The sequence below is a fragment of the Leptonychotes weddellii genome, unplaced genomic scaffold (assembly GCF_054177405.1).
Source record: "Leptonychotes weddellii isolate Sample4059 unplaced genomic scaffold, ASM5417740v2 HiC_scaffold_4840, whole genome shotgun sequence".
Taxonomy (NCBI): domain Eukaryota; kingdom Metazoa; phylum Chordata; class Mammalia; order Carnivora; family Phocidae; genus Leptonychotes; species Leptonychotes weddellii.
In genome coordinates this window covers 45-11,427 of record NW_028015616.1, presented here as the reverse complement: position 1 = coordinate 11,427, position 11,383 = coordinate 45, and the positions used below count along the sequence as shown (strand labels likewise).

The window sequence follows — 11,383 nt, the reverse complement described above, 5'->3', positions numbered from 1 at the left end:
AACCCCACCTCATTTTTTCAGTTCAGGAAAACTAATTTCACAGAAAATGAACAATACAAAAGTATCAAGGTCAAATCCCATACAGTTATCATAAAAGAACCATCAAAGTCACATTACTACGGATAATGGAGCACACCAGAAAGGCATGCCACAAAACAGACCACAACTCCTAACTACTATTTCACAACAAGCCAAAAGACACTAAGAACATGATACGATACATGAAAGGACAACATAAATCAGAATCAGAAAAATTCAGACATGATGCAACAGTACTCAGGACGGATGAGAAATGAAAGAAAAAGATCATTTTAGAAGTGAAGACTAAACTAGAAAGTACACAAGAACAGTGAGCACAAAAGATGATGCCTTAGATATACAATGGAAAAGAGGAAATGTTTAAAAATAAAAAAATATGAAGAGATAAAGACTTAGACATTGACAAATAATGAAAATGGGCAAAAAGATAAAAAATCGGATAGATGAGTTCCCGAAGAAGAAAACCAGAGCAAAGGAATAGAATACTAAAAACTATTCTAGAAAGTTTCCTGAAATAAAGGAAAACCTCAAAACTATGTCTTCAAAGAGCATACTGCAAAGCTGAGAATGTGGTCCCAAAATGACCTGCAAAAAGCCATTCTATAAAATGATGTTTACTTTATTTTAAAGATTTTATTCTTTTTTTTTTTTTTAAAGATTTTATTTATTTATTTCAGAGAGAGAGCACATGAGAGGGGGGAGGGGCAGAGGGAGAAGCAGACTCCCTGCCGAGCAGGGAGCCCGATGCGGGACTCGATCCTGGGACTCCAGGATCATGACCTGAGCCGAAGGCAGTCGCCCAACCAACTGAGCCACCCAGGCGCCCCTTAAAGATTTTATTCTTAAGTAATCTCTACACCCAACGTAGGGCTTGAACTCACAACCCTGAGATCTTGAGTCGTATGCTCCAGCGACTGAGCCAGCCAGGCACCCCTAAAATGACTGAACCTTAAAGAAAATGAAAAAATCCTGGGGCGCCTGGGTGGCTCAGTCGTTAAGCGTCTGCCTTCAGCTCAGGTCATGATCCCAGCGTCCTGGGATCAAGGCCCGCATCGGGCTCCCTGCTCAGCAGGAAGCCTGCTTCTCCCTCTCCCACTCCCCCTGCTTGTGTTCCCTCTCTCGCTGTGTCTCTCTCCGTCAAATAAATAAATAAAATCTTTAAAAAAGAAAAAAGAAAAAAAGAGAATGAAAAAATCCTTTGGGCATCTAAACACACACACACACAGGAAAAATTAAATCATCATTAGGCTTTTTTTTTTTTTAAAGATTTTATTGATTTATTTGACAGAGAGAGACACAGCGAGAGAGGGAACACAAGCAGGGGGAGTGGGAGAGGGAGAAGGAGAAGCAGGCTTCCCGCTGAACAGGGAGCCCGATGCGGGGCTCGATCCCAGGACCCTGGGATCATGACCTGAGCCGAAGGCAGACGCCCAACTGACTGAGCCACCCAGGTGCCCCCATCATTAGGCTTTAACAGTAACACTTTATGCCAGAAGAAAATGAAGTAACATTTAAGAGACCCAAGAAAGGAAAGTGTGAACCTAGCAAAACAGACTTTGTAAGTATAAAGGGCACAGACTGGGGCGCCTGGGTGGCTCAGTTGTTAAGCGTCTGCCTTTGGCTCAGGTCATGATCCCAGGGTCCTGGGATCAAGCCCCACATCGAGCCCCGCATCGAGCCCCACATCGAGCCCTGCATCGAGCCCCGCATCGAGCCCCACATCGAGCCCCGCATCGGGCTCCCTGCTCCACAGGAGGCCTGCTTCTCCCTCTCCCACTGCCCCCTGCTTGTGTTCCCTCTCTCACTGCGTCTCTCTCTGTCAAATAAATAAGTAAAATCTTACAAAAAAAAACAAACGAGAAAACATCTAAAGTTCTTTAAAAATTTTAAAAAAAATAATAAAGGGCAAAGACTTATCAACATGTAAGATCTCAGAGAACACCGTTGCCAAGTGCCCTTCCTGGGTAATCTACTAGAAAATCAGCTTCCGACAACCAAAGAGAGTAGACTGACGTAAAGACTAGAGATTAATGTTAATTATAAGATTACTTGTAGAACTAAAACATATAAGGGCTAAGAAGGAGAAATCTATTATATAATGATTATATTCCCTGACAGTGATTTACTACAAAGTTTTTTAATGAAGTAGAGAATGGGAAATGCATTTGCAAAATGCTTTCTTAATGTTTTCAGTAATCATATTGGTGGTAGTATTGTTATTCTGAGAGTGCTTTGTGGATTAGATAAAAGAAATGAGTAATTATGGAGTATCCTAATTCTATTATCACCTGCATCCTTGAAAACCAGGATTCTTGGTACAGAAAAAAGGAACTAGACAAGAGACTGAGTAAAAGCTCTTTAATCTTGAATTTGAATTGAAAGTATTAATATGTACTCATGAGGTATTTTACCGTATGTATGTTTGTCTGTGTGTGGGGGGGTGGTTTATACACTATACAGCTGACCTTTGAAAAATGGGTTTGAACTGTGCAGGTTCACTTACACATGGATTTTGTTTTTATAAATACAGTATACTATTATAAATGTATTTTCTCTTCCTTATGATTTTCTTGACATTTTCTTTTCTCTACCTTACTTTATTGTAAGGAAAAAATATGTAGTACATATAACTACAAAATATGTGTTAATCGACTGTTTCTGTTATCAGTAAGGCTTCTAGTCAACATTAGGCTATTAGTGGTTAAGTTTTTGCAGAGTCAAAAGTTACATGTGGATTTTCAACTGGGCAGGGGGTTAGTGCCCCTAACCTATGGCATCGTTCAAGGGTCAACTGTACTACTTTGTCTACTTTTGTCTATGCTTGACATTTTATATAAAACAAAACAACTGCAAGTGATTAAAAGACATTAAATATATTAAAAACTACAAATTCACAATAATAATTTAAAGAGAGAGCAAAACAAAACAAAATCGTCGAACATCAAGTTGCTAGGGCATCAATTTACTACTTTAACAGTGATAAATAAGGGAAGAGATTTAAGCATTCATCTTGCTATTCTGGTATAAACTTTATTTTAGGGTAACGAAATAGTTCTAGAGGATGTGAAAAAGTTTTTCTCTATAGAATTAGAATAAAAGAGGGCATAACAGCATTAGAAAAGTCATCATTTTGTTATCTCTAGTGAATTAACCAATTTATAAAACAGACATTAATAGATGTTAAAACAATTTGGCAAAAAATTGACAGGAACTTTATGATGCAGAATCAGGCTATCACCACCAGAAAAACGGAAGGAACCTGGGACCTGAAATGGACAGTGGAAGAGAGGAGTCCGAGCAGGAACCCTGTACTCCCCCTGTAAGTGAAAAATAAATCTTTATTGCGTTAAATCATTGAAATATGAGGCAATTCGTTATGGAAGTTAGCTTATTGTAAAGGAATATTTATATATAGTAAGACACATAGGTACACAATCATATATATATTTAAAGACACAAACATATCCAAACACATACTAAAACATTAGAGGGTATGCCTAGGTCAGGGAGAGGAATGAGAATAGGGCTCAAGGATCAAAAGAAGAAAATAAAGCAATAGAGGGTCTCGTATCAACTGAGGATGAGAGTTTACCATGCTCTGAGGAGCATGGTTTAACTTATTAAGGAATAAAAAATAATAATTTAAAAAGGTGGCAAGGAGGGGCACCTGGGTGGCTCAGTCGGCATCTGCCTTCAGCTCAGGTCATGATCCCCGGGGTCCTGGGATGGAGCCCCGAATCACAATGGACTCTCTGCTCAGTGGGGAGCCTGCTTCTCCCTCTGCCTGCCGCTCCCCCTGCTTGTGCTCTCTCTGTCAAATAAATAAAATAAAATCTTAAAAATAAATAAAAATAAAAATAAAAAGGTGACAACGAATCTACCCTTTCCAGAGAGAGCCCAGGCTAGTTCGCTGGTAATTATCTTCTGCCTTGAGGAGCACAGAATGGTTCTAGAGAGGAGGCAGTGTTGAAGACAGAACTTTCTGGAACCGTCCACCATGTTCACCAGGAAAAGTGTCAAGCCTGAAAATTCCCTAAGCTGAGAATTTCTCCCTTCAGTCTCAGCTCTCCCTGGTAGTGATGATGCATTCTCCAGACATGGGGCCTGGACCTGGCCACCACCTTCCCACCACCCTTCACTCCAGGCTGAGGGAGGCTAGCCAAAACATAGGGGCTCATTCTGGGCCTGGGTGCATCCATCTGCCCACCCTCCATCTCCAGTATTATCTGAATAATGGCCCTCCTCCAAAGATATTCATGTTCTAATCCTCAAAGCCTGTGAATATTTCACCTTTTATGACAAAAGGGACTTTGAAGATAAGGTTACATTGAGGATCTTGACATGGGGAGATGATCCTAGATCATCCCAGGGGGCCCAATATAATCACAAGCATATGTAATCACAACGTAATCCTCGTAAGAGAAAGGAGAATTAGAAAGAGATCAAAGGATGGAAGCAGAGGTCAGAGAGAAGAGAAGATGCTATCTGCTGCCTTCAAGATGGAGGAAGGGGCCACGATTCAAGGAATGAGAGCAGCCTCTAGAAGCTGGAAAAGGCAAAGAAATGGATTCTCCCCTAGAGTCTCCAGGAGGAATACAGACAGGTCAACACCTTGACTTTAATTTAGCCCAGTGAAACTGATTTGGGACTTCTGACCTCCAGAACTGTGAGATACTACATTTGGGTTGTTTTAAGCCAAGGAGTTTCGGTAATTCATCACGGCAGCAGCAGGAAGCTAGTACGTTGGCCCTGCTGCTGGGCAGCATAGCCTGTTCTAGAAGAGTGACACCTGTGACACCGAGGACTGGGGAATCAGAGAAGACTTTCTGGAAGCCCAAGCAGCCAGACTAACCCAGTTTCATATTACAGTTGTTTTACTGTCTATCTGACCTTGAGCAAATGTCTAAGCAACAATACGTTGTTAATAATGCATTATTTATAGTGTTGCTAAGAATTAAATAGAATAATGTTTTAAATTACCTACTACTACCTAATTACCCACTTAAAAAAAAATAATAAGTCACATCTCCTCGTGGGTTTACACACATTCATTCTTCCATTCATTCAGCAGGTGTCACCGAGCACCCAGCAGTGCCTGGCCCCTTGCACACAGTGAGCTTGTCTGCTACAAGCCCTGAGCACTTCTCACCCAAGCTGCCACTGAGCCTCCAGTCCGCCCAGTGCTCAGCCTTACCATCCCATCCTAAATGCGGGCCCTTACACTTGCCCACTCCCGTGGTCTCATAGCTCCTTGATGGTCCATCATGCCGTCAGCACCACCCCTTACCCTCCTAGACATTGTTTCTGCAGCTGCCATATCTCAAACCTGCCTTTACCCGTTTGTGCCTATCAAACCAGGCTGTATGTACTCCCTTGACCTGTGGAGCTCCCCAACTCCACAGGACCCATCATTTCCTCATCTCAAAGCTCCCCACCCCCACCCCACTTCTAACCTCCTGGTCCAAAATGCTGAGCTCTCTGCCTCCATCATATCTGGGTCTCCTGGCCCTCCCTGGAAAAATTGTTGGTCCAGGATAATTTTTCTTGTATCTGCAGTCCAGATTCATGAACCCTTTACCCAATCCAGGTCCAAGGTTCTCTTCCCTCAGAGCCTATAGCTCTTTCTCCAAACACTGAGCTGCCTCTCTAGGGTGGGATTAAGAACCCAAATATTAAATGAGAAAAACTGCTCCCTGTCCTTTGGGCTTGAGTGGTGTTGACTGGGTGGGGCAGGGGAACAGACAGGCTGGCCAAGTGATGGCACTGTAGATCTGGGTTCTCTAACCCGGGCATTGCCGTGCATCTACAATGGGTGACACTGGGCAAATCTCTGCCCTCTCTAGGCCTGTCTCTCTAGCCTGTCTGTGCACTGACGGGCTGGTCTGTAAGGCTGTGCTTGAGCTTGGAGGTTCTATGCAGCTATTCCTGGCAATGGTGCATAATGGCCACAAGAGGGCGCGCAACCCCTTCAGCTCAGAAGTTTGTAGCCTAATCAAACAAGGAAGCTTCAAAAAGGAATACAAGGCTTCTAAGTGAAAAAGGTAGTTTACCCAAAAGCACACTACAAAATGGCAACAGAGTAGGGACTGGAAAAGGGTATTTGTATTCCCAGCCAGAGGGGGAATCAGGACCCCCAAGACCAGGAGAGGTGGTATGGAGAGGGCTGGTAGGTAGCAAAGGAGAAGAGGCTAGGAATATACTTTAGAGATTTCGATCACTTTGAGGAGATGGGAGAAGAGAGGGTCTTTAGGGGAGAGCCACAGGCTGAATGTATTGCCCCAAAAGGACTGGAGTGGTGCTTGCAGAACAAAACCTGAGGAATTTAGGGGAAGTGGAGGTGAACTTGGCTTCCTTCCCTTCCCCAGCATAGAATGAAAAGTAAAGAATGCAGGAGTTATTCTAGGATTTGGGGAAGACCACTTCTTCATGCAAGATGGCACAGCAACTAGGCAAGGATCACCCGACATCCTTTTCTCTCCTTTTTGCCTTCCAATAATTAGTTTCAGGCCCCAGGAAAGATAAGGACCAAAATCTGGACAGTTAGCTGGGGTTCAAAGGGTTAATCTCCAAGCATTCATTCTCTGACATCGGTTATAGCCCCCCGCCTCTGTCCCGTCCCCTCCTTGGGCCCCAGGTTGGCAGCTTCTGTGTATTCTTTCTTTGCTGTAAATCACTAGGGCCCTAGGCCCCAGGCCCAGAGCTGGTCTCCTACTCTCTCCTCAGGTCCCAGGAGTCTAGGGCTTGCTCTAAGGGAGGAAAGAAAGCAGGCTTCCTCTGGATCTCTCCCCCTCCCAGGATGTGGGCCCTAGGACCAAAGAGCCTCTGTCTTTCCCTGCCACACCCCCTCCCCCCCAACCACCACCCATTGTAACCCAGACAAGGGGATTTGTTGTATCTCAGCCTCTGGCACACATCCTTGTGACCAAATGGAGGAAAGTCCGGGGCAGGATGGGGGAAGGGAAATCACAGGATCCAAGAAGACACCTCCCCGCCTTTGGAAATTATGATACACCTCCAGCGCTCGGAGACTTCAAGCTTCTCCTCCCTCTGATTTCCATCAGCAATGGGGACAGAAGGGGGGTGGATGGAGGACTCATCGGCATATAAAAGGCCTGTGGAAGTGGAAACCGAGAAGGTGTGGAGACACAAAGGTTGGACCTCCTGGCAGACAGATTTGGAGCCAGAATACAAGAATGGGGGCAACCCCGGGACAGGGAAAGACAGGGGACCAAACAGGGCAGGCCGGACAAACTTTGGAGAGCTGTGGGTAGAGGCCCCCGTGTTTCCCTTCCTAAAAGCACAGATGTAGGAGTGCTTGCATCAGACAGGGATGTGGGCACAGAGGAAGTGAGACCCTCTAGAATAAAATGAGAGCACCCCGTTTAAAAAGTAAGAATCTTTCTGAAAAGAAGCACAAACCTCTGACAGTGAGAAGCTTTCCTACCAGAAGGGGGGAAGGATACGGTCCTGCGTGCAAGAAGTAACGGTATGGAGAATAAACGGTATGGGCTCGCCTAGCAGCAAGGGCTCAGCCCCCTCTGTACTGACCTACGACCCCTGAGAGACTGGTACAGAGGAAAGGCTCATCCGTCCTGGCAGGAAATGACATCACTCACCAGACAGGAAGGGATGGTTCTACCAAGCCCAAAGGCTTCTGGGAGGACCAATCCATGGAAGGCTGGCCCTGAATGTCCATGTCCCTCCACAGTTCTCCATCTTGGCCAAGAGGGGGGCCAAGACTCCTAGATGTTGGGTGAGGCAATTACTCCATCTCTTCATCAGCGATCTCTTAGGCTTCCGAAATCCCTCAAATCCTTACCTAGTTGCAGAGGAAAAGGGAAAGGCCCTATTGTACCATAAGCCACAGGTCAAGCCTCTAGAGTCAATGTACCTATGGAAATAGCTCTAGGGTCCCCCTAATTGAGCGATAAAGGCAGAGCCTCCTCGGGGACCAGAAGGAGGATAAGGCCAGGTTTCCATGGTAACTGCTTCCAACGCTGCCTCTTCCTGGGCCCAGAATGAGGGAGAATGAATTTTAGGGAGACCAGGGCCTAGCGATGAAAGAGCCATAGGAATACAACAGGGTGGGAAAGTTACTATAAGAAGGTCACATCATCCTGGCACTGCCAGGACCAGTGGGCCTCAGAGCCCAGCTTGGCACTTCCGTCCTCCAGTGGTTCAGGAGGTCCGCCCTGGAGCCCCTCCCCTGGGGGCTTCCACACAGCCCTCAAGCTCCCTAGCCTGCTGGCTGTCAGGTCCACCTCAGTCCTGGCCCTGTCCACACTGGGTATACCCTTTGCCCAGTCCATCTCAGGACGGGGAGCCCCAGGGGGTCCCTGCTCATCCAGCTCGCTGGGGGCCACCGTGTCTAGGAAGCTGCCAATGGAGAGGCTGTCCAGCCGGTCAGTGGAGCTGGCGTCTGGCAGGCTGTCCCAGCTGCCTCTCCTCGAGTGGCCTGGGCTCCCGCCCGTCAGGCTACATTGGCTGCTGGTGAGGCTGCCGCAGTGGCTGGTCAGCGTCCCCCTCTCCTCCAACAGCCAGCGCACAGCCTCGAGGCCCTCATTCAAGGTCAACAGCTGCTGCAGGATCTTCACATCGATGGCTCGCAGGTAAGCCTGGGAGAGTGGGAGAAGGAATCAGTCTGAGGTTCTGAGCCAGGGGTTTCCCAAATGTTTCCAGAGGCCCCGCTTTGTAGTCCAACCAACCATGCTTCAATTTCAAGAAGCTGGGAATAGAAGCATGGTTGGTTTAGAGAGTGGGCGTTAGAAGCAGACAGATCACTGTTTAAAATCTCAGTTCGGGGGCGTGCCTGGCTGGCTCAGTCGCTGGAACATGCGACTCTCGATCTCGGGGTTGTAAGTTCGAGCCCCATGCTGGGTGTAGAAATTACTTAAAAATAAAATCTTAAAAAAAAAAAAAAATCTCAGTTCTACCACTGATTAGTAGATGACTGTGAACAACTTTCTGTTTTCTTTCTTTTTTTTTTTTTTAAGACTCTACTTATTTATTTGACAGAGAGAGAGCCGAAGAGCACAGGCAGGGGGAGCAGCAGAGGGAGAAGCAGGCTTCCCGCTGAGTAGGGAGCCCATCGTGGGGCTCGATCCCAGGACCCTGGGATCATGACCTGAGCCGAAGGCAGATGCTCAACCGACTGAGCCACCCAGGCACCCTGTGGACAACTTTCTTATATTCTTTGAGCCTTGATTTCCTTGTTTGTAAAACTGGGCTACATCACTCATCTCACAGGATGGCCGTGAGAATTTTGAGATGCTATTTATTAAGTACTCAACACAGTGCTTGACGCAGAGTAGGGTCTCAGTAAATTTTTTTTTTAAAAGATTTTATTTATTTATTTGACAGAGAGAGACACAGCGAGAGAGGGAACACAAGCAGGGGGAGTGGGAGAGGGAGAAACAGGCTTCCTGCGAGCAGCGAGCCCGATGTGGGGGCTCCATCCCAGGACCCCGGGATCATGACCTGAGCCGAAGGCAGACGCTTAACGACTGAGCCACCCAGGCGCCCCTCAGTAAATGTTTAGTATTGAAATCTGATCCTACTGAGCTCTGAACTTCCATAGATAGAGTATTAACTATTGAAACAGTCCAGATTCAAAGAACAGCCTGATAGGGAGCCTGGTGTTAATTAGGAAGTAGGGCCAAAGGGAGGCAAGAGCTGGGGAACAAAGAGGAAGCTAACCTGGTTCCCCAGTCCCTTCAGGGTGTTGGTAGCCATTGTTCAAAGGGTCAGAATCCTGCTGGCTGGGGATTCGGGGCTTCTCTTCACCACACACCTCTCTCCCTGTCTGTACTGGGAGTAAGTCTGATTTACCGGGGAATCTCTAGGGTCCCTCCCAGCTCAGATGCCCTAAGTTATCTTCCCCAAACACAAGTCTGTATCTGTCCCTCCCCTGCTCAAAAGCCTTTCTGGGGTTTGCACTGCTCTTGGAAGAAAATCTGAACCCTTCAGCGCTGGCATTCCAAAGCTCTCAGGATGCAGCCCCTGCACGTCTCTCCAGCTTCACCTCTAGTTTACTGCCCCGGGAGCCCCTGGTCTGGTCACACATGACCTTCTGATTTTGTTTTATTTGCTTTTCCTTGTAATCAAAGTAATGGATGCACATGGATTAAAGAGGCAAACAGTTCTGTGAGATTTATCATGAAAGTAATAGGCCCCCATCCAAATCCTAAATCTCACTCCCCTGAGACAACTATTAATCAATTTTTTAGCTGTTTATTTTGGTACTTCTTTCGAATCTCCAAATAACATGCTACTTATTGACTTTTAAGTTTTAGGTGTTTTCTATTGACTTCCCACATGATGGAAGGTTAAGGATTTAACTCTCATCCTATTACCCACTCCTCTGCCATACAGACACCTTTCCCATCTCCCGGTATTCCCAACATATGCAATAAAATGAGCTGTTTGGTGATTACCTTATAAGGATTTGGAAATGCTATTCACAGCTGAGTTGTACAGTTCACTATGGTTACTCTTCATTTCTTACTTCATGTTTTCCTTAGAATAATAATAATAATAATTTTTAATGATCTTTTAAGATTTTATTTATTTGTCAGAGAGAGCACAAGCAGGGGGAGTGGGAGAGGGAGAAGCAGACTCCTCGCTGAGCAAGGACCCTGATGTGGGGCTCGATCCCAGGACCCTGGGATCATGACCTGAGCCGAAAGCAGACGCTTAACCAACTGAGCCACCCAGGAGTCCCAATAATAACAATAATTATTATTATTCCTTAGAATTATGCCTTAGAATAATAATAGTAAATGATATATACCACACCTTATTCCATTATTGTTATATTATTATTACCACTACATTACTAGTCCTTCTCTTTTGCTTCGTTTGCTACATAGTGATCAGTAAGTCATCCCCAAACCCTCTCCCAATTGTCTGAATTTTCATCTCAAGGTATTTAAACATATCACATATTCTATCTATTCCATGTTCTTAGAGGCAGCTCTTCAGAAGCCTTCTGATCTGCCCCAATCTGAACCAGCTGCACAACTGTCCTCCACGGATCCCCCTGCACTAGCAACCTAGGGATTCCTCTGCCTTTTTTCCTGAGTTGGATCCCTTGTTTCCTGGGTCCATGTCATCTTCTTTCTTGATTCCCTCCTTCACCGTGTGTGTGGTGTATTGCCTCCAGTTCCTCCAGTGGCTTCTTGAGGAAGTCTATATAGAAGGTACATTTGTTGAAGATTCACATGTTTCAAAATGCTGTTCTTCTCCCCTCACACTGTTGACAGTTTGTTGGGTATAGAATTCTAGGTTAAAAATAATTTTTCTGGGCGCCTGGGTGGCTCAGTTGGTTGGGCGACTGCCTTCGGCT

At 45.7% G+C, this 11,383-nt stretch overlaps 1 protein-coding gene across 1 annotated transcript; it reads right to left on the bottom strand.

The window, feature by feature from the left end:
• Window positions 1–6,885: 6,885 nt before the first annotated feature.
• Window positions 6,886–8,675, bottom strand: LURAP1 (leucine rich adaptor protein 1; the record flags this gene model as incomplete). The annotated part of the gene is made up of 1 exon (XM_081810983.1): window positions 6,886–8,675. A coding segment is annotated over one exon (540 nt), but the record flags the coding sequence as incomplete, so codon positions are not given.
• Between the last annotated feature and the right edge of the window lie 2,708 nt (window positions 8,676–11,383).